Source organism: Orycteropus afer, unplaced genomic scaffold (genome assembly GCF_000298275.1).
Source record: "Orycteropus afer afer isolate SDZICR_OR568_19922 unplaced genomic scaffold, OryAfe1.0 scaffold00048, whole genome shotgun sequence".
NCBI classification, from domain to species: Eukaryota; Metazoa; Chordata; class Mammalia; order Tubulidentata; family Orycteropodidae; genus Orycteropus; species Orycteropus afer.
Genome location: NW_006921635.1, coordinates 7,663,622 through 7,685,613, shown reverse-complemented (window position 1 = coordinate 7,685,613; position 21,992 = coordinate 7,663,622). Strand labels below are relative to the sequence as shown.

The 21,992-nt window shown below is 55.3% G+C and overlaps 1 protein-coding gene across 1 annotated transcript in view; it reads left to right on the top strand.

Moving 5' to 3' along the window:
- The window catches only part of RBM19 (RNA binding motif protein 19), a 130,950-nt gene that overhangs the window by 91,833 nt on the left and 17,125 nt on the right, over window positions 1–21,992 (top strand). Inside the window, exon 21 of the mRNA XM_007938280.2 lies at window positions 8,186–8,291. Coding sequence (XP_007936471.2) covers window positions 8,186–8,291 — 106 coding nt within the window. The remainder of the gene's footprint in view (window positions 1–8,185; window positions 8,292–21,992) is intronic.

Below are 21,992 nucleotides of genomic sequence, written 5' to 3'. Positions count from 1 at the left end.
CCACGGTGCATGTCTAGTATATGAGATAATGTGTCAGAAGGACCGTTGACCCTTGGAGGGCCAGAGGCTCCATGTTGTAACTTGTAGTTGCAATATGTGAAAGAGCACCTTAAGGGACACAGAGCTGGGATGTCTGCCTCTAGCCATGACTGCCACCACGGTGCATGTCTAGTATATGAGATAATGTGTGTAAAAGACCTGACAGCCTGTGAGAACCCAATAAGTGTTGAATGGATGTATGGAGCATTTGCTGTGTGCAGTCATAGTCCTGGGTTGTACAGATGTAACAGAGACTAAGAACCCTAATCTCTTAGAGTGGGTTTTATATTTCTAACAAAAGGAAGGGAAAACTAAATTAGTAGACAAACTGTTTCAGATTGTGCTTATCGTATATGACAGTGAGTGGTGAGGTAGAGGAAGCAGCATTAAATAGGGTGGCCATGAAGGGTCTCTGTGAGAAGGCAGCATTTGAGCTGAGAATCGAATGACAGGGAGTTGATGAGAACATCTAGGTAAGTAGGGTCCCAGCTGGCATAAGTTTGGAGGATTCAGAGAACAGGAGGAAAGCCAGTATGGATTTGGCATAGTAAAGGAGGAGGGGACAGGGTGCAAGAGTAAGTTTGGAGAGCAAAGCAAGGGTCGGATCAGGTACCTTGAATTCCAGGTAAGAGGTGTGGATTTTTTTCTCAGGGCATGAAAGCCATTAAAGACTTTAAGCATAGAAGCAATACGGAAGTGCTGATAACTGGCACGAGCATGTAAAACTCAGTAAACACTAAGACTCAAAATCCATTGTGAGAGTGGTGGTGACTAGACCATACAGCAAAACTCAGGACAGTAGTGCCCATTGCAATGCACCACGGAGGCGGCGATGACTAGGGCATACAGGGGAAACTCGAGACAGTAGTAACCATTGAGATCCACAAGATTAGGTTAGCCTCGTTTCCCCATTTGTGAGGTTAGAGGATTGTGCAAGGCAGCCTTGGAGCCGGCCTTTACTAACAACCTTGGTTTTTACACATCCCACCAAAAATGGGAGGTTTCCGTGACAGTTCCTTTGGCCAAGCCTCCCTCCCCTGCCGCAGATAAGGAGCCGGGTTTGGGTCTGGGTGTCTGTCTTAGTTCTCTAGTGCTCCTGTAGCAGAAACGCCGCAGTGGGTGGCTTTGACGAACAGAAATCGACTCTCTTGCCCTTGAAGAGACTGAGAGTCTGAATTCAAGGCACCGGCCCTGGGGGCAGCTTTCTGCCTCTGTTGGCTCTGGGAGAAGGGCCTGTCTCTCTTCAGCTTCTGTTTCTTGGTTCCTTGGAGATCTTACATTGTGTGACATCTGTCCTCCCTTCTCCGTGCTTGCTTCTTAGGGCCCGTCTGCTCATTTTGTGTTTCAAAAATGATTGGCTTAAGACACACCCTCTGAGGTGGCTTCATTAACATAATACAGAAAACCTATTCCCAAATGGGATTACAGCCTCAAGTAGGTTAGGATTACAGCACATGATTTGGGGCATATAATTCAATGCATAACACTGTCCAGTCAGCCCATCTCTGTCCCCTCACCTTGTCTAAACAGGGACCCTCAGCCACATGGAACTCTGAAGGAAAGAGGAACATGGAACAGGACTCTGGGCAAGGCACATGCATTCACCCGGTGGAACCTGTTCCGTGGGTCATGGATCCACTGGTGGACCCTTCTTTAGGATGAAGGGATCGGGGAGCCAGGATCAGAAACCTTAAGTTCTGATTGGTTGAGACAAGTAGCTTTATCCTAGAGTGCTCGTGTCTCTAGTGTCAGAGGGGGCCCCACTGCCCACCTGCAGACCAGGAGACCTCCCATGCTGCTCTTCCCAGTGAGGGTCGGGACTACTGCTAACTCCCTTTTGGCACCTGGTACACGGGAAACCCTTTGCCATTTGTTGGTAGAACAAGGTAGCCTGCGTCTTAGCTGTGGGACCTTGGACAAGTCCCTTCACCCCTGGTGACTACTAGCTGAGTGACCTGGGAGAAATCACTTCTCTTCTGGGAGCCTCAGTTCCAGCCTCTGTAAAATGGGAATGATCATTAGTGCCTGGGTCGTGAGGCTGTCGTGCAATCATGTTCACCAGGCACCTAGCATGCTGCTGGCACATGGCACTGAATAAAACCAAACCAGTTGCCATTGGGTCAGTTCCACCTCGTGGCAACCCCACGTGTGTCAGGGTGGAGCTGTGCTCTGTGGGATTTTTGGTGGCTGATTTCTCAGAAGTCATTTCAGGTCTTTCTTCCCCGGCCCCCCTGGATGGACTCAAACTTCCAACCTTTCAGTGAGCAACCAAGCGTGTTTGCCCCACCCAGCGCTTTCTTGAACACTGAATTAAGTGCTGGGGAGCGGATGGAGATGTCACGCCCATGCGTGATGTGTGTAGTAGTTTGGGGTGGCAGTGATGGTATGTTTGAAAGGCTTTGTAATGCCAGCAGGCTTTTAGCCGTTTTTCCTTACCTCTAGAAGCCTGCAGTTCATTTTATAAAACCGCCGCTTCATCTTGTTCCGACCACACGGCCGGTCTAGCTCCAGTCCCCTGGGTGACAGATATTTTTGGTTTTCCCTTTTCTTTAGTAGTGCCTTGAGTGCAGGTAGGGAGGAGTCACCAACAAGCCTACCCCCACTGACTCAGCATTTCTGCTGTGACTCCTGCTCCTCTAGCAGATCCACAGAGGACAGTGACAGGGATGTGTGTCCGGGGAGCAGAGGGACTTGGGCTCCCCTTGGTGTCCGCATGCAGGCTGGAGCGTTGGCCAGCCTCCTGGGCCTGCCTGCTAAGCCCCAAAGCCCAGGCCCCAGAGCAGCAGCAGATCTGCCAAGCTGGGCCTCGCCGAAGCGAGCTCTCCCTCCCCTCTCTCTTCCTTGATTCCATCACTTTCATCAGAAAGCAGGGGGGAGGCGGGGGGGCAGGGGAGAGGGGGGATCCGGACCTTGGCAGTAGCAGAGCCCAAAACCCCAAGTAGTGGCTAGCCAAGGCCACACTGCTGGTCCTGCCAGATGACGCAATCCCATGTGTCAGGTTCCTCGGGGACATTCTGCCCTCCCGCCTCAGGCCCCCCAGCTAGAGCCTACCTGCAGGCCTGTGTGCAAACACAATTTGCATAGCCCGACTTGTTCCTGGGGGCCAGGCCTCATTGGCTGGCCGCCAGCAACACCTCTGTGCCCCCTCCCACTCCTCTGTCCCTCACAGCCCCTCCCACGCATGCACACCTTGAAAGAAATTAGAAACGTGACAACAAACTCCAGTTGTCAGAAGGCACAGCGCGCCACCAGTCGCATCACCAGTCACGCGCAGCGTGGCGGAGGGAGTGGGGCCTGGCGTTGGGGAGTAATTGGTGAACCCGAGGTGAATGAAATAATTGGAAAAGTGAGGTGTGAGTTTGTTACTAAAGTGTGAGCGTGGTGGGGGAGGGAAGGAGGGCCATGTTTAAAAGCTGGGTATGTCCTCTTTATTCACAGCTTCAGATACAGTAATTGCTATTTTGTGGTTTCTATTATCTACACAGTGGGGAGCATGCGTGGCTCCCCCCCCTCAGCATGGAGTCTGGGAGTCTGGGTGCTGGGGGAGGCCTTGGGTGCCCTGTGCCTTGCCTCCCTCCCCACTCCCGGTGGCCCTGCCCCCTGTGGCAGCTGGTGGTCCGTGCTCCTGGAGGGCAGGTTTCCTAGAACGTCCTCCCCAAACCACTTACAGCAATGGCGCCAGTGCCCTCGCTGTCAGATAAGACCCTTAGTAATGGCTGGTGTTTATATATCGCTTATCTCCAAGGAGCTAAAGGTACTTTATCGATTTTCCCCAACCTTTTTTTTTCTTTTTAATTCTCCTTCGATATCTCCCTGAGATCGTTAGTGTTGGCCTTATATTATGCTACACAGTCATAAAAGCCACCAGAGCCATTCAAGGGCCCAGCAGCATTCTGGGTCAGGAGAAGCGATGTGGAAAAGACAGCCCACCCCAGCGTTTGTGTCCAGGCGCTCCAGGGCGGGGGCTGATCACAGCCGCTCTGGCCCTCAGTTTTCTCATCTGTAAAATGGAGTTGGGGACACTGTGGTCCCTCGTCATTGTGACATCTGGAAGTAACACATTTAAAAAGTCTAGCCTGTCATGGTAAGAGCCCTGGTGGTATAATGTTTAAGTGCTTGGCTGCTTACCGAAAGGTTGGTTGTTCAAACCCTCCCAGTAGCTCCATGGGAGAAATATCTGGCAGTCAACATCTGTAAAGATTACAGCCCAGGAAATCCTATGGGGCAGTTCTTCTCTGTCCCATGGGGACATCATGAGTTAAAATTGACTCAGTGGCGCCCAACAATAGCACATTCCCTGAGTAGTGTAAATGGTTAAGCACTGGACTGCTAACTGGAAGGTTGGTGGTTCAAACCCACCCAGAGGCATGTCAGAAGACAGGCCTGGCCATCTATGTCTGAAAGGTCATAGCCTTGACAACTCAATGGAGTAGTTGTACATGGGTTGAAATTGACTCAGTGGCAACTGACAACAACAGCCAATGGTAGGCGCTTGGTCATGGGGAGCCATGGTGTATGGCCATTCATTTCCTTCACAAACGTCAGGCAATTCCTTCTGAGAGCTACACCTAATCTTCCCAGCTGCTCCTTAAGCCTCAGCTCCCTCGGGAAGGAAAACGGGCTCATCAGATCGCTTCCCTGGCCCTCCACAGACTGATGGGACTTCCGAAGTGACAGAGGTTTTTGGACAGAGTATCCAGTTCACCATGCAGATGTCTGTCTCGAAACCCCAGACTGAGGCTGTGGGGGCACCCCCCAGGACCCCAGAGCTACCTGGGACAGGAGCCCAGCTTCCCGATCCCTCACAGATCCGGTGTGCCTTCTGTCACAGCTCCCCCTGCCGAACTCTCAAATGCCACTTCTGCAGACCACGTAGGCATGGCCCCCCTCTGCTCAGCAGCCTTTTTCTCCACCTTTTAATTATTTTCCTCGCCTTCCTCCGGACCCTGAGCTGCTTGCCATGCACAGAGCATCCCGTTCGCAGTGGGCTGCAGGGAGGGAGGCCTCAGCATCTCTCTCTCTCTCTCTGCTCCTCTCTCCCTCTCCCTCTCTTTCTCTCTCTCTGTAGCATGTGCACACACACACACACAAAGGCTGGCTGACCAGAAATGAAACAGGACTGTAAAGAAACCTGGGTTGGGATCAGTGGAGACCATCAAGGGAGAGGAGGAGACATGTAGCCCCTGTGGGCAGAAACAAGGGGCTTGAACACACAGGGACAGAAGGACCAGGGACTCAGACTGTCCCCCAGCTCAGTGATCTTGGGCAAGTCCCTGACCCCCAAATGTCCGCCTAATGCATTGCATCCATCCTCACCAATAGCTTCCTGCTTCACCCCTGGACCCGGCCAGGCCTCAGAGAGAGAGAGAGAGCCCTTAGCTTGTGGACGGACTAGAATCGAACCAGATGATGGAAGGGAGGCGAAAACTGTGGCAGAAAGAGAAAGTCAGGCTTAGCAGACATGCCTGAATTCAGATTCTAGCCATGCCACCTAGTGACAAGAACCACTGTCCCCCACGCCTCAGTTTCTTCGTCTGTGAGATGGGGGTGGGGATGAGTCACGTGGATGCTGTCTGTTTCCTCCATGCACGGGTTCACCTGCCCTCTTCACACCCTTTGAATGTGAGCAGAATGTACCGATGGTCACGTCTTCCAGGCCACTTGTTTCCTTGTGGGTAGTTAGAAATATTTTCAGGCTTCCCTGTCAGCCAGGCCCTTGACTCGCTGCACACCCAGCAGGAGGGGTGAAAAGATGTGGTTCCACAGTCAGTGGGGGCTAGGGGGGCGGTGAGCCAGGTCAGGAGACCAGCACGCCCAGGGGTGACTGTGACCATGTCTGCAAAGCACCTGGCACAATCCAGGCACACAGTAGGTATGCACCGTGACCCCTGCTCTTTGCAAACTTCTCATAAAGAAAACTTGCTGTGGAGTTGGCTCCAACTCCTGGCAACCCCAAGGTGTCACTGCAGAGCTGCAATCTGGGGGGTTTTTAATGGCTGACTTTTCAGATGTAGATTGTCAGGCCTTTCTTCTGTGGTGCCTCTAAAAAAAAAAAAAAGAAAAGAAAACCAAACCCACTGCCAGTGGAGTCAGATCTGACTCATAGCCACCCCTCCCTGGGTTTCCGAGGCAGTATCACTACGGAAGTAGATTGCCCAACCTTCCTTCCGAGGAGTGGCTGGTGGGTTTGAACCACCAGCCTTCCGGTTAGCAGCCAAGTGCCTTAGGCAGTGCGCCGCCAGGGCTCCCAGGAGTGCCTCTGGGCAGAGTCAGATCACCAGCTTGTTGGTTAGCAGCTGAGTATGTTAACCCTGTGCGCCACCCAGGGGTTCCAGTGTCCTCATACCAGGGCGGAATGCCTCCCATCTCGGGTCTTCGCAGCTACCAGATGCACTGTCCCTGTTGCCCCAGCAGCTGTCAGAACTTAGAGCCCAGGGGGCTCTGTTTTGAACACGCCTGCAAGAAAACTCAGCTCCCTCCCTGCCCTCCAGGGCTCACGTGAAAGCAAGAGACAGCTCACTTGTCGTGGGCCACGCCGGCCTTTAGATGGCAGAATGAAGCTGGGTTTGCGTTTGAGGGCTCAGCTCATCTCTCCAGTCTCACGCCTCCATGGCCCCAACCTGCCCTGCCCCGCCCCAGCTCTTCCAAATCAGCCCTGAGCCTGCTCCTGCTCACTGTGGGGCCCAGGAAACTGGGAAAACTGACAGGGCGCCCTGCCGGCTGCCGGCCTCCCTAGGAAGCTGGCCTGGGCCCTGGCTGGCTGGGTCTGCTTGCCTCCTTCCGCGGCTGAGAGCGCCAGGAGGGGGAGCAGAGCTGCCAGGGAGCGCGGCGAGGGGACGTGCGGATTCATTCAGAGGCTTCATCATGCCGCATTTGCACACTGGCCTGCCTTCAGAAATTGGGCTGGCAGATGCCTCGTCATGCTGGCAGGGCTGCAGGCTAACCCCTGGATTTAGCTTATATCGTTTCACGGGAGTTGACGGCCTGAACTGTGTTTCTTACCCTGTCGGTCTTTGGCCTGAAGCTTCCTAGGCCGATGTGTGCATGCATGTGCACCCAGGTGCCCATGAGTGTGTGTAGATTTTCAAGTAAAATAACACCTTTCTTCAGATGCAGGCACATTAAATATTTATCGGCAGCAGTTTGTGTGTATATGTTTGATAAATGGACATTAAGAAGGAGTTGGGAGGGAGGAAGGTAGGAAAGGGAGAGACCCGGAGAAAGCATGGGCCTTTTGTCCTAGAATTTCTCAGAGATTTCCCCCAAGGAGAGGAGGGGCTGGGGGTAGCCTGAGGCATGTTTACTTGCCTGATCCCTGCCGGAAGAACCCAGCCATTGTCTTCTCAGGGGCTTTGCCTCACTTGGGCTTAGCAGACAGCCGAGAGAGTGCTGAGAGGAGAGGAGGCAGGGCTCATAGGGAGGAGCCCTGTCACCTGTGCACATACTGAGCCCTGGAGCGATGTCTTGGGCGCAGGTCCAGGGGAGAGGGCTCCGTCCTCTTGCCCAGCATAGGACCTCTCAGATGTGAAAGCAGGGTGGGATGTCAGGAGGCCCCTGGCAGCCCGCATCCAGACCCCAGCGGCACACGAGCAGCCCTCCTTGGCCTGGCCACACATATGTAACATTCAGTCCCCCTAGCTAAGTATTGCCACCACGGGGATGGAGAGGCATTTAGGTCAGTGGGAAAGCCAGCTTGTTGGGGTAGAAGAGAAAATTCCATCAGCATCTCTGACCCAGTCAGTCCTCCCTCCCTCCCCATGCAGCATGGTGGCTAGCTGGGGCCTGGGAGAAGGCTGTATATACTGTAAGCATGTGCCCATGGGGAGCTGGTGTGAGTGAGTGTGTGTGTGTGTGTACATGCACCCACGTGTGTGTGTGCATGCGTGTGCCACCTGTGGGCATGTGTGGTGCATGCATGTGTATGTATGCATTCATGTATGCATATATGTGTGTGTGTGCTGCCTGTGGGCCTGTGTGTGTGTACATGGGCATGTGTGGCATGCATATACAGAGGCATGTGGGGGGAATGTGTGCATATGTGCCTGAGTACACATCTCTGTAACCCAGAACCTCCCATGTAAGAGTCAGTCCTACCACCCCCAGCGGACCTCAGTTCTTAAACTCCGTGTTTTCCCTTTTGTCGTAGCACCTTTGGGGAGCTGAAGACCGTGCGCCTGCCTAAGAAGATGACTGGAACAGGTGCGCACAGAGGGTTTGGCTTCGTCGACTTTGTCACCAAGCAGGATGCAAAGGTGAGGTGGTGGCCTGGCCACGGGGCCTTCCTTCAGAGGCAGCCCTCACTGGTCTTGTGGGAGGAAGTAGGGGCTCTGGACTGAGGGAGCGTCACTGCCACCACATGCCGGCCCGCTTCTCTTTTCTCCCCTGACCCTGTATCCCTAGAGGGAAAGAGCCTGGCTGTGTGGTTTGGCGGGAGGCACTGTATCTATATTCCCCGCCCAGTTTCACATCGCTGGGAATCTGGGCATCAAACGGGGGAAGCGTTTCCTGGGCTTCTCCACATCAAAGAGGAACTCTGGAGAGAGCGGAAGTGCTGTGTGTATGAGGGACAGACTGAGAGAGAGGTCACAAGTCGCCCAGAGCCAGCCCCTGGGGACACACCTCCCTGCCCACACCCTCCCTGCCCGTGGCTCAGCGTTATGATTTGAGCTGGCCACCTGTGAGGACTGTCCAGCAGGTGCCACGTGTACCAGCATAAGTGCATGAAGGAACCAGGGTTCCTCCTGGCACCTTTATTTTTGCAGCAAGGCAGTGTCTCTGTGCTTGGGCGGATGCAGCACAACGGGGCTTTGTTCTTTTATTATTTTTTTTATTATTATTATTATTAAATAACATTTTATTGTGACTTGAGGGAACGCTTACAGAGCAGACTGGTTTTCCATTCAGCTGTTCTACGTATTTTGTTGCGTGACTGTGACTGCAATTCCCACGATATAAGGACCCTCTTCTACTCCCTCCCTGTCGGGCTTCATTCTTGCAGTGGGTCCTAACCCAGCCCCATAGACCCGGGGGCGCCAACCGTGGGCACTGAGCTCCAGCCGTCCTGTGGCTGCTCCCATGGTGGCACGGGGTTCCAGGTCAGAGGCCTAGGGAGCACTGGCCGGGGACTGTCATCGGGAGCATCTCTCAATGAGCTCTGTGACATGGCAGCCATTCCCTCATTTGTCCTCAGGTGAAATAAGGCTGCAGGTAGGACTTAATGTGGCCCGGCTCCCCGCCACCTCTGACGAGGCATCTTTCAGAAAAGCAGACAGTGTTTCTTAGAATTGCACCCCATAGTCTGTAGTGAGCTGCATCACAGAGGCTTGGTAGGTGGGTCAGCTGTGTGGGGCCCAGGGTGGCAGCCCAGGGCCACAGCTGTGGCCTTCGTGGCCCTGGGAACATACGCAGGCAGAGAGGATGCCACTGCTGGAGGCACGAGAGCCTGCCAGCTACCTTTGTCCTCCGTGGGCTCGCAGCATCTTGTGCTCAAGTGCCTGTTTTGTTGACATGTAACCACGTTTGTCTGCGCACCTGCTCCTTCCCCTCTCATTGACAGCCTTCCCCTCACCTCCCATCAGCAACAAGGGCAGTACCCCACATGCAGCTGGTCATGGGCTCACACCCAACATGGGGGTGTCCAGTGGCCCCCACATCCATCAAGGGAGGTCCCCACATCCCATTGGCTTTACATCCATCTTGCAGGGTCCCCACCTCCTACAGCCCCTACATCCACCAAGAGGGGGTTCCTGCATCCCACAGCCTTACACCCATCTTGTGAGGTCCCCACATCCTACAGACCCTACATCCTTCAAGGAAGGTCCCCGTGTCCTGTGGCTTTACACCCATCTCACAGGGTCCCCACATCCCACGGCCCCTACACCTAACTGGGGGGTGGGGAGAGAGCCACGTCGGTTCAGAGGGTGACAGTGCAGGGCCACAGTGCAGGACGCAACGCAGGCTCTTCCTGAGGGTGATTCAGCTCCTACTGCCCTGCTCTGGGCCTGGTTTCTTCATTTGTAAAGCAACAATGATGACAGTGACCACTGTCCAGGGTTCAATTAGGTGACATGCAAAAACACTGCAGCCCTAGCATACAGTGAGTGCCCAGGACACGTCACTGTCCCTGTCACCTCCCCCAGCCCTGTCTGGGACTCACACCTGCAGGCAGGTGCTGTGTCCACAGACAGAGAGAAGGGCATGTGGGGTTGCATTTTCCCCACTGGGTTCCCCTGAGCCCAGGGTCCTGTGGGGATAGGCAGTGAGGATGTAGAACCATTGTCATCTTTTACAGCTAGGGTTCCTGCATAGGATGTGAGGAGACAGCAGCGGAGGGGCACTGACTCTCAGCCCTATGGAAACATCTCCTGATAAGGACCACTGTAGCCTAGTGGTGAGGACACAGATGCTGACGTCAGACTGCCTCAGTGTGAGTCCCACCGCAGGCAGTCATGTACCTTCTGGCTGCCTTAGTTTTCCCCCTTATAAAATGCTAGTCAGGTTTTCTTCACTGAGCTGTGAGGTTTGTATGAGGCGATATTCTCAGAACCAGGCCTGGCAGCTATGAGCTCTGCCTGTTAACCAAGAGGAGGAGGAGGATGGTGGCAGTGGTTACGATGGTGATGATCTGAAAATAAGAAGGTGGGGAGCAGCGAGGAGAGGCTTCAGAGCTTCCTCCACTGGAGGCCAGGCGCCTCTTGCCAGGGCTCGGTTGCTGCCTAGGGGACGGTTCCATCAGGCACGGGCTCCTATGTCGTCCTAAGGACAGTCTTGCTACTTGGGACCACAGAACAAAAGGTGGGGTCTCAGGTAGAGAAGGCAATGTGTGTCATTAGGGGCACGCCGAGTGCCTGACTGGCCAGCCGTCAGCCCAGCGTCCAGCACGGTGATTGATGGAAGGGGCCCCTCCTGCCTCCACCCCCCGCCACCATCCGTTCTGGCCTCGGAAGAAGGGTCAGCCAAGGACAGTGAGGACTCACCCACAGCCCCTCACCTCCGACAGGCCTGGCTCCAGAGCTGTTTCTGGTGCTGCGGCTGCTGTGGTGGCTCCCCGCCCCCATACTGCCACCGAGCACGCTGTCTGCCATAAAGTGTGAGCCCAGCATGCTCTTCTCTCCTGCAGAGGTCCCCGTGCTCTTCTCATCTCCCGGGAGCCACCGTCGCTCCCTCTCCTCCTCCCACAGCCTGAAGAAGCGTATTGTCTTCTGAGCGGGACAGGTAGCACTCTGTGCTGACCCACAGACCGTGCACGCGGCCTTCCACTGACTAGAATTCTGAATATTGTAAATAATCTAGCGCGAGACTGGGTGGGCGTGCGGTGAAGAGGCCAGCTACCCCGCAGGAGACGTTCAGGGGAAGCCTCGGGACTCTTCTCATCTCAGTAGAAGGCAAGAGGAGAACCCTAGGGCTGTTGGGGGAGCCTCTGAGATTCCCAGTTTCTTAGCAGGCTCGCCCTAAGCCGACAATCCTTCTTGTGAAGGACTTTGGGGAGGGGGCCCCCTTCGACAGCCATTCGCGGGGTTTAATTTAACCCTGACCCATGTGAACTCGCCAAGGATTCTAATCCCATTCCTTGGCCTAGAGCCCTTAGCAAAGACAGTCAGTTGCTGGTTTTGGCATCGGGGATCCTCAACTTCTCGAGCCAGGAAATCTGAGTCTAGAGGAGGGAGGGAACCTGGGCAGCACAAAAGGTTTGGACTTGACTGCTCCCTATAGGCTACCTGTAGGCTCGTGGTTCAGACTCACCAAGTGGTGCCACGGAAGAAAGTTCTGGTGATCTGCTTCTGTAAAGATTACTGCCACGAAAGCCGCACAGTGCTTGGTTCTACTCTAACAAACGCATGGTGTCGCTGAGTCCCAGTCAGCCCAGCAGCACTGGGTTTTTATGGGGGGTGGGCAGACGTGCGGTCCTCAGGTGGGGAGGAAGAAGAAGGGAGGAAAAGATGACAGGGAGTGGGCAGATAGCAGGGCTCCCAGAGAGACAGGCAGGGAGTGAAAACTAATTACAGTCCCTGGAAGCTGGAAAGCAGTGGAGCAATGATTTCTGGGAGGGGCCGGCACTGAGGCTTGAACCCAGGTATCTTGAGTCCCTGTACGGTGCTCTTTGCCGGGTGCCAACCAGTCCATCTCACCAGCTGGTGGGGGATGGAAGAATCAGGTCCAGTCAGTTCCTCAGAGCATCAGAGCATCCCTTCCACACTCCAGGCTCTGCTTTGGTCCTCTCCAAGCCCAGAGCATTGTGCCCTCTGACCTGCCTTCACAGGATGTGTGTTCCACCTCACACGTCAGGGGCTCTGTAATCCAGCCGGCCACTTCCAGGTCCAGCCCATACCACCAAACTGGCAGAATCCCATCAAGGAGCTCCTCACACTTGTGGCCAAGCTCAGAGTAACCAGGCAACTGAGGAGCATGGCTAGAGCCTGTGTGACACGTTCCTGGACACACGCTGTCTCGACTAGCCTGACAGCGGCTGAGTCAGACAGGAGCTCTGCAGACGGGGAGGGCTGGGTCCATCTGCCCCTGCCTTGGGTGTGTGGGAGGAGGATCAATGAGCTGGCCCATCCTCCCCACCCAGAATGTTTCCATTAGGCCTGATGTCCCGGGCAGTAACTGGCAGCCCCTCTGAAAGAGCCCATGTTACCTGAAGCACCAGATGTGAGGAGCCAGCATTTCTCAAAGCCTTTTACCCACTCCACCGCCACCCCCATCGTGGAGACACAGGGGCCACGGCTGGTAAGGGAAGAAGACTAGAGAAGGTTTCAGAAGAGAGGAAATCAAGGGCTTGAAGGGCATCCCAGATAGCTTGGGTCTGCCCTTGTGGGCACAGCTGTCTGCAGCATACAGGACATGGCTCTTTGGGCTGTGATGTTTCTGAAAGGGAAACAAACATAGCAGACATTGAGACAGGTAAACAAACAGCAATTTCTGGAAACCTGCCTTTGGCAGGGACAGGGCTGTGTGTTTGTAGGTGTGCTTTAATCCTCACGGGGCTCTGAGGAGCCTGGTGGTGGGAAGAGCTAGTGATGGGAGGGGTCCGCTGGTAGGAGGAGTCAGTGGTAGGAGGGATCTGGTAGTGGGAGGAGTCAGGTGGTGGGAGGGGCCCAGTGGTGGGAGGCCATGGGACAGATGAGGAAACTGAAGCTCAGAAGGATGAAGTCATGTGCCTAGAGTTAAAAAGCTGGGGCTTGGCGGAGCTGGGGACCCCCACAGGACACTCTGATCCCAAAGCCCATAGGGATTCTTCCCTTCCTTTCTTCGTTTATCTACTTAACATTGAACGTCAGCTGTGTGCCAAGCAATGTGTCCCCATCCTCTCCCACCACCCCCAGCCCTATTTTTCACTCAAAGCACTCACCAATCATAGGTGTTGAGGAGGTAGGCCAAGAGCTTGTCCCTTCAGATAGATCTTGGGGACAAGCCCAGGGGAAAATCTCCCAGCCCCCCACAGAGGAGCGGGCACCCTTTAGCAGCCCCCACAGCCACAGTGAGGACAGTGGGAGTTCAGGGCTGGGATTCTCGCCTTCCGTGGATACCCAGGTTCGATTCCTCGCTACACAGCCACAGCCCCCGTGTGCTAGCGGAGGCTGGCTTGTTTCAGTGGCACTTCCAGACTAAGACAGACTAGGAAGTTGAAAGGCCCGGGGAGCAGCTTCTGGAAAATCAGCCTAAGAAAACCCTATGGATTCAGTGATCGGATCTGCAGGCAGTTGTGGGGTGACAGAGGGTCAGACGTTTGCCTTTCCTTGGGGGGGGTCCCCATGAGTGGGGCCAACACGGCAGCAGTTGACTGTTGCTCAGCCCTCCCACCCTCCTCAGGGGCAGCAGCGTCCCACCTGGCCAGGTACACCATCCCCATTGGCTGAGAGCCCATGAGGAGCCACTGGGATTCTGTGTAGAACCTGCAGCCTCCTCTCACCCAGACTGAGCCAGGTCTGGAGGAGGCGGGGAAGGGCGGCAGGGCAGAGCAAGGACTTGCAGCCCAGAAACCATGATGTGAACTTCAGTTCCCACGCAGGCGCCTGTAATGTTTTCTCTTCCCCGCGCCTGCCATTCCTTTGTACTTTTGCAGTTGCAGCTGTTTTTATTTGCCGCCGCTGCTGTTGTTTTAAAAGGTCTATTTTCACATGGAATGTTATCCAATTAGCAGAGCAATGTGTTGGCTTAAATAAACACTTGGGGGGAGCCAGCAGCCGGGAGATGCGAGATGCGGCGGCTGTCAGCATTGGCAGGCAGAGCCGTTCTCGCTGCAGTAAACAACTGCGGCTGGAATTGTGGGTTGCACTCGTTAATTTATCCTTTCTCATTTCTCACTTTTCTGCATGACCGAGGGAGGGGGCAGAGGTGGGGATGTGCACCCACTGCCCAGGCCCACCCCAGATGGAGTGCTGGTGAATGTTGACTATGGGCTTGCGTCAGGCCCCGTGAGGGGTGTGCGCTGGGACCAATGGCCTTTGCTTTATGGCTGTCACCTAACCCAGCCACGGTTCCCAAACCCATGGTTGACAGTGAGTGTTGTCGTCGTTGGGTGCTGTTGAGTCAATTCTGACTCAGGACAGCCCTGTGAGACAGGGTAAAACTGCTCCATGGGGTTTTCTTGGTGTTACATTTATGGCGGCAGGTCACCACCACGTCTTCCTCCTACAGAGCCACTGGGTCAGTCTGAACCACCAGCCTTTCAGTTAGCAACCAAAGGCTTAACCGTTGTACCACCAGCACACCTTGTTGGCAGTGAAAGAGCCAGGCACAGCTTCCTGTGGGCAGGTACAGTCCGGTGTCCTCCTGGTTGGGTGCTGAGAACACCACACCAGAAACGGTCACCATCAGCCCACAATTGCTCGCGTGAGTGCAGGGAACAAGGAGGAGCCAGTTGCCACGGGGATGTACCATGGGGATGCAGCCACACCTGGAGGGGGCATTGCCCTGTGGAGATGAGAAAGCCGAAAGCATGTTATCCCTGGACCGTGTATTGGGGAGAAGAAGCACTGCCATTCAGTGGTCAACAGTGTGGCCTGTGGTTGTGGATCTGTGTGACCATGAATAAAGGGACTTGACATCCCTGACCCCAGGAGATAGTGACGCTATCCTGGGCATGGTTGTGAAGTTTCAGTGAACGTTGTTGTCGTTATTGGGGCTGTCGTTGATTCCAGCTCAAAGGCACTGTGGCACAGAGCAGAATGCCCCGTCAGGCCTCCTCGCCTATGATCTTTCTGGAGGTAGATCACCAGCTCTTGTCTCCTGCGGAGCCCCCAGTGGGTTTGAACTACCAATCTTTCGATTAGCAGCTAAGCGCTTACCCGTCACACCACCAAGACGCCTCTCAATGGAACAGTAAAGTGCTTGCCCAGTCAGAACGCCAAGCGGTGGAGGCTGCAGAGTGTACGCCTGGCCCAGCAGCTGGAGTAAAGGAGTCGTCATCTTGCCTCCAGAGCGTTAACTGGAAGCTAGTGCAGAAAGTGAGGTCCGTCCGCTTTGCTGTTCAGAGGCACCTGTACTGGGTCAAGGGGTTTTGCCCTGTTCTTCTCATCAGTGCTCAGCAGTAAATGGAGACGTGTTTTGATGCTGGACCTTGCATTTTGAGGTGAGGAATCAGGCTCAGCTGGTGTGTGGGGGCCGAGAGCCTGGGTGAGGACAAGCCGTGCCCTCAGATGTTCAGTGCACCTCCTCCCCACCCAGAGCTAGCAGCATCTGCTTATCACAGTCGGCCAAGCCTCTGTGGGCGGCAGCCTGCCCAGCCTCTCCGAGATGAGAGAAGGGGATGCGTCTTCGCTGCCGTGAGCACCTGGGATCCACCATCCTCATTTCTGATTTCTCAGGCAGGCAGTATGACTTCCAGAGGAAAGCTGAATCCCCACCAGTTGGATAACCTGTCTCCCTTCCTGCTGCATTAGTAAACACAGAGAATGATGACACTACCAATGGCAGCAAGAGCAGGCAGCCGGCATCGGCCCTCACCACGTGCGAGGAACCGGGTTAGAGAATCGCCATCCTCCCGGCAGCCCCATGAGGGCAGAGTGCCTCCATGCTGCAGAGACTCAGAAACGTGACTCACCAGGCCATGTGCTAGGACAGGGCAGGGCCTGCACCCACCTCTGGAGCCAAAAACCTCCCTAGGCCACCCACTTTGTCACCTCATTGCATCTGACCCTCAGCATCCTGGGCTCATGTGTCTCATACCCATGGCGGTTCCACCTCTCCCAGAGGTTCTGTAAACTTAGGTCGAGATGGTGCCTCACCTCCGTATCCTCTAGTTTAGTGTCTGCCTCCGGGAGGTTCTTCAGGGATGCTGAAGTGAAGGATGGAGGCGAGTGAGTGAGCTAGTGAATGAATGAGGGCAGGAAGAGTTATTGAGAAGTTTTGACACCGCAGCCCCGAACGGGCCCCCAAATGCTTCTCTAGAAGCCCACCTCAGCTCCACAGAGTCCCTTCTCAGAGTGGACCCCGGAGCGCAGGGAGGGCCCCCAGGAGGATGCAGTCTGATGCCCAGCTCTTGGCCTGTCCGAGCAGCTTAGCCTGTGTTGGCCAGAGCAGCTGACCAGCTCTGCTGAGGGCCTGCTGCAGGGACTCTGAGAGCGTGAGGACAGAGAACAGGAGAAGCTACTCTTCCAAGCACGAGGCTTCTCAACCGTGGGGACACGACCCAGAACCCTTGCTCTCATTCTCATATCGCCATCCAGGGCACAGACCATTGTCTCAGGAATCACGGTGCCCTGTGTTCAGCCACCTCAGCACAGACACAAAGACCCAGGCCCTCAGTGGGGCCCGGGCTCCTGTCCTCTTGGTTCAGCGGTGCTGCTCCAGGCCATACTTGGTCATCCTTGGCCAGCCTGGACCAGGCTTCCTTCCAGGCTTGGAGAGACTGGGGGCTTGAAGAGATTGGGACAGGCTGTGTTTCCCACGTTCAAGTGGACTGAGCATCCATGGCAGGCACAGCCGGAAACTCGGAGGAGGCAGCTCCTTCCCGGCCACCCCCAGGAACAGCGGGGCCGAGAGCATGCTGACACGCAGAACCCAGAACCAGGCTCCCATCCTCAGTGCTGCCCTGGGCACGCGGCCCTGTGGGATGGGCGCTCTGCTGAGGGCACCAGTGGGCTTTCGGTGCCAGAAAGAGGAGGCCATTACCAGGGAGAGCCCTGGAGATGTTGAGCTAGAGCTCAGCTGGCAGACTCCCCGTGTCTTCTCTGCTCCTGAAGATGGCCACCAGCCCTGCCACCATCACCCGCACCATCGTCCCCTGACATGTTACCAGGTTTCCTTCTGGGGGGATGTGGAAAAGGCAGCCAGAGGCCAGAGCTCCTGGTAACAGCCGTTGGCAGCTGGGGTCAGAGGGCATCAAGGAGGTGTGGCCAGCCGAGCCAGATGCCACCTAGTGGTGGACTGTGGGCTCCAGCCAGACCCGTTGAGTGCTCTTCAGGGCCTCACAGTGTCTCGGCAGGGCCATAGCACTGCAGCAAGTCCATCTGCCCTATCGAGACAGGGGCTTTGGGCCAGAAATAGAACCTGCCCCTAGATGGTCCAGACAAAGATAGTTCAACAAAGAGAGATTTATGGAGTAGTCAGTTGGATTGGGGGCGGTGGGGGTTCGGAGTTCTCGTCTTCTGTGCAGAGACTCTGGTTCAGTTCCCAGCCAGCACACCCCAAGTATAGCCACCACCCGTCTGTCAGTGGACGCTTACCTGTTGGTTTGACGCTGAACAGGTGTCGATGGCATTTCCAGACTGAGATGCAGTAGGAAGAAAGGCCTGGCGAGCCACTTCCAAAAATCCGCCAAGGAAATCCCAGGAATCACAGTAGTTTGATCCGCAGCCTGTCACAGGGGTACCCCAGAACAAGGCAGCATTTCATTGTGTTGGCCAGGGGGTCGTCATCAGTTGGGCTGACTAGACGGCAACATTACCCTTCCAGGGAGGTCGGAGAGTCAGTTTAGTCCCATAGCTGGAATGGTAGGCTCCAAAACGGCAGAGACACCTTCTCTTTTGTCATCTCCTCCTCACTTCCAGCCCACCCTGGAGCTTCAGGCTCTGCAATGACCACTAGGCCATTGGACATTACATCTACAGCCCTGGTGCCACAGGTCCCTGCTCCCACCCACGTCAGGAGCCAGGCCCAAGGCTGCTGTACCAGGTGCTGTCCCCTCCGTGTATGGATAGTGAGGTGCCATGCTCTCAGTCCCTGCCAGCTTCCTGATCTGAGCAAATAGAGTCTAGAGGGAACCAGACAGGCCATCCAGGCCCACCCTCCACCTGCAGCCCAGGCCAGCCTCATCCCCAGCCTGGAGACACATGATGACAAGACCCCCAGTGAGGGAGACTGCCCTGTGTGCTATGTGTTTGCTGGGCACACCCTGCTTTGGGTGATAAAGATGAGCACTTTCGGTCTGAGGCTCATTGGCAAGTTGGCACACGGAAGGCGCAGAGGTCGGGATGAAGGCCACAGGTACAGGCCATCTGGGCGAGGACAGCAAAGCCTTCCCTGAGCCGCCAGCTGAGTCATCTGGACAGAAGGTACAAAGGCCTGGAGATGGACTGTATGGAGGCTGAAAGGAAAAGGAAGAAAGAAATTAACCTGCATACAAGTCTCGGCCAGTGCTGTGATCCTCCCTTCCCGGGAACTGGAGAGTAATGGCTGTTTGGGAGAGTAGTTGAGGTCGTTTGCACGGGTTTCTGGGAAACCCAGGAGATCCACCATCCACAGTAAGAAGGCCCTGTGTCGGATTTGGGAAGGAGCCAAGGACCACAAGTGATGCTCTCCACTTCCTGTGTCGAGACGCCAGAGCTAAGCACTAGCCACACCGAGAGGGACCAGGCCGCCGGGCTGTTGGCAGAGGCGTACCGAGCCTGGAGCTAAGGTTAGAAACTCTTCCTGGAGAGAAGGCGAGGGTGGGTTTCCAGAGTCATGTGTGCCAGAGACCAGGATTGAGCTTCTGGTGGACCTGGGGCTGAGGCCTGGTGCTGCGCTGTCCCTCTGCGTACTGCCTCAAGCATCCCTGGCCCTCGGTGTCTTCCTTGCACCAGCCCGAAAGCCCCTTGAGCCTGGGGACTGTGTTTTTCCCCTCTCTGTCTGCTGAGCACCTCCCAGGATGCCTCAAATGTAACAAGTTCTCATTACACTCTTTTAATGAAACGTAATTACACTGGATTTTCCAAGGCCAATTTTAGCTGCGAATCGTTGTTCTCACGCTGCCTGTGACAGTTTGAGGCCACCGTATTCTAGCCACCAAGGCAGCGAGCGCTCGGAACGCAGCCTGACATCCTCTTCACCTGTGGGGACTCGAACCCAGAGGGCTAATTCTGCTATTTTTGGAGAACCATAGACTATGCTCTCAATTGGAATACAAATGCTCTTTTGTGTCCTACCTACCATTGTTCCCGAGCTCTCGCGTGAAGATGGGAAGTCAAGGACGCATGTAATAACAACAACAGCCACTGTTCAGTGAGACTGAGCACGTGCAGGCACGGTTCTCAGTGTCAGGCTGCGCACTTCACCAAGTGCCCCCAGCGATATTTGTTGCTGCCCCTCTCATCCACAACAGGATCCTAAAAGTGGGGAGGGGGTCCAAAATCACACAGCTAGCAAGTGGGGGGACTGGGATTTGAATCCGGGTAGCCCTGCTCCAGGGCTCGCAGCCCTAACTGTTGTGCTGAAGGAGCCCAGAGCGAGAAGGTAAGAGCTTTCATGGGGTAACATCAGAGGCCCCCACACATCTGTCGGTTTGTCACCCTGGGGTGGTTTACATGTCGCTACGATGCTGCAGGTTATGCCATTGGTGTTTCGAATACTAGCAAGGTCACCCATGTGGACAGGTTCCAGCAGAGCCTCCAGACTGAGACAGACTAGGAAGAAAGGCTTGGTGATCTCCTTCCAGAAATTAGGCAGTGAGAACTCTACAAATCACAGCAGAACGTTGCCCGACCCGCTTGCTTGGCCGCATCATCAGGAGGGCCCCACGAGAGCCAGGGCAGCCCTCGGGGAGATGGACGGGCGCCGCCGCCACAGCAGTGGACGTGCGGGCGATTGTGAGGCGCAGGACTAGACAGTGCGTCTGGTGCACACGGAGTCCCCACAAGTCGGGGCCATCTCAGTGGCAGCCTTCCCCAGAGGATTCTCGACGACGCCCGTCAGCGAACTGCCCGGGCTTTCTGCAGCACCAGGCGGGAGGACTGGCTTCCACAGGCAAGAAGAGAATCAGAATCTGACATCAGCTCAGAGACGTAGGTTGAGGCACTTGCCTGGGCCTAGCTATCAGCGCCTGTCATTCCCTTTTGCTAAACTTGGGTTCGGCACGCACCAGATGCAGCCTTCTGGTTGCCCCTACCCCACCCGTATCCCCGGGACCACAGCTCCTCAGGGACCCCGGCACCAGGATGGAATCCCTGCCATGCCAGACGCCCTGCCAGTTCCTCTCCCCCATCTTAAAAGCCCGGGCTCCCCCATTGGGCCGCTTCCCTGCCTCGCCAGCTGAGAACGCATGTGTTTTAAAGCTCTGAATGGGCCATTCCGGCGCGGAGTCCAGATGCATTTTTATATCTGCGTGGAAAAAAAATGCAGCAGCTCTGCTGGCAGTCAGAAAGAGATTTTAAAATTAAAGTTAAAAAAATAAAAGGAAAGAAAAAGTTCCCTGCACCTGGCCCTTCTGGGAAAAAGCGTGGTGGAGAACAAAGCACGCCTTTCATTGGCCACATGTCTGGTTGTTAGAGCCCCATGCCCACCCGGCAGCCTCCCGGTGCTTCAGAGCCCGATGTGGGAATACCTGCCTTGTGCTGGCCACCTCGTCGTTGCATTGGAGTCGCACAATGACCCCATTTGACAGATGAGGAAACAGGCTCAGAGTGGGCCAGATGACTTACCCAAGGTCACACTGCGGTTGAGGACCAGAGGTGGAGCGGTTCCTCCTTACAGGTACAGAAGAGCCATGGGGACACAGCCCACTCCTCTCCACAGACCAGATGGTACTTTCTGCAACCCAGGAGTAGGGGGAAGGCTTCCTGCAGCCACTGTTGCTCCCCAGTGCCGGCCAGCGCCTGACACCTAAAACCCAACCCTTTGCTGTCACATCAGTTCCCCACTCACGGTGCCCCTGTGTGTCTCAGGGTGGAACTGGGCTCCATAGGGTTTTCTGCAGCTGATTTTCTGGAAGGAGATCTCCAGGCCTTTCTTCTGAGGCCTGTCTGTGGACTTGAACCTCCAGCCTTTCCATCAGCGGCCGAGCATGTTAACCATTCGTACTGCCCAGCGAGCTCTGTTGTTGTCAGGTGCCATCAAGTCTGCTCTCGACCTGGAGCAGGCCAAGGTGAGGGAGCAGAACGCCCCTGTGGGGTTTTCTAGGCTGTCATCTTTACAGGAGCCCATCACCAGGTCTTTTCTCCTGCACAGCCACTGGGTGGGTGTGAATCTCCAATCTTTTGGTTAGCAGCTTGGTGCCTAATCATTGCACCACCAGGGTTTCCTCCACCCAGTTCTTTCCTGAGTCCTCCCCACTGAGGATGACACTATAAACCTGGTGAGTCTACGGCAACACCAGGAAAACCGTGAGCACTGGTGGTGATTACGAGAGCTTCCCACGTGCCCCCATTCCACCTGAACCCTTATGCTCACTCTTCATCTCCATGGCCTTTGGGCTGGAATCCTGTTGATATTCCCATTCTGCAGATGAGGACACTGGGGCCAGAAGGCTGATGTCACTGGCACGAGGTGTTGCAGCTAGACGTGGCGGGGCCTGCCATGCTTGGGTAGGGTGGCTCTGGAGTCCAGGCTCTTGGCCACTTAGCCCCAGGACATCTGTGTACCATGAGACCCAACCAGGTTGCACAGTGCCGTCAGTCACAAAAGACTGCAGACTGCATGACTCCATTTAAAAGAAAGGTCCAGGATAGGCAGGTCCAGAGAGACAGAATATAGAGATGAACAGTTGCCTAGGGCCGGGGATAGGACCTGGCAGTTCAAACCCACCAGCCGCTCCT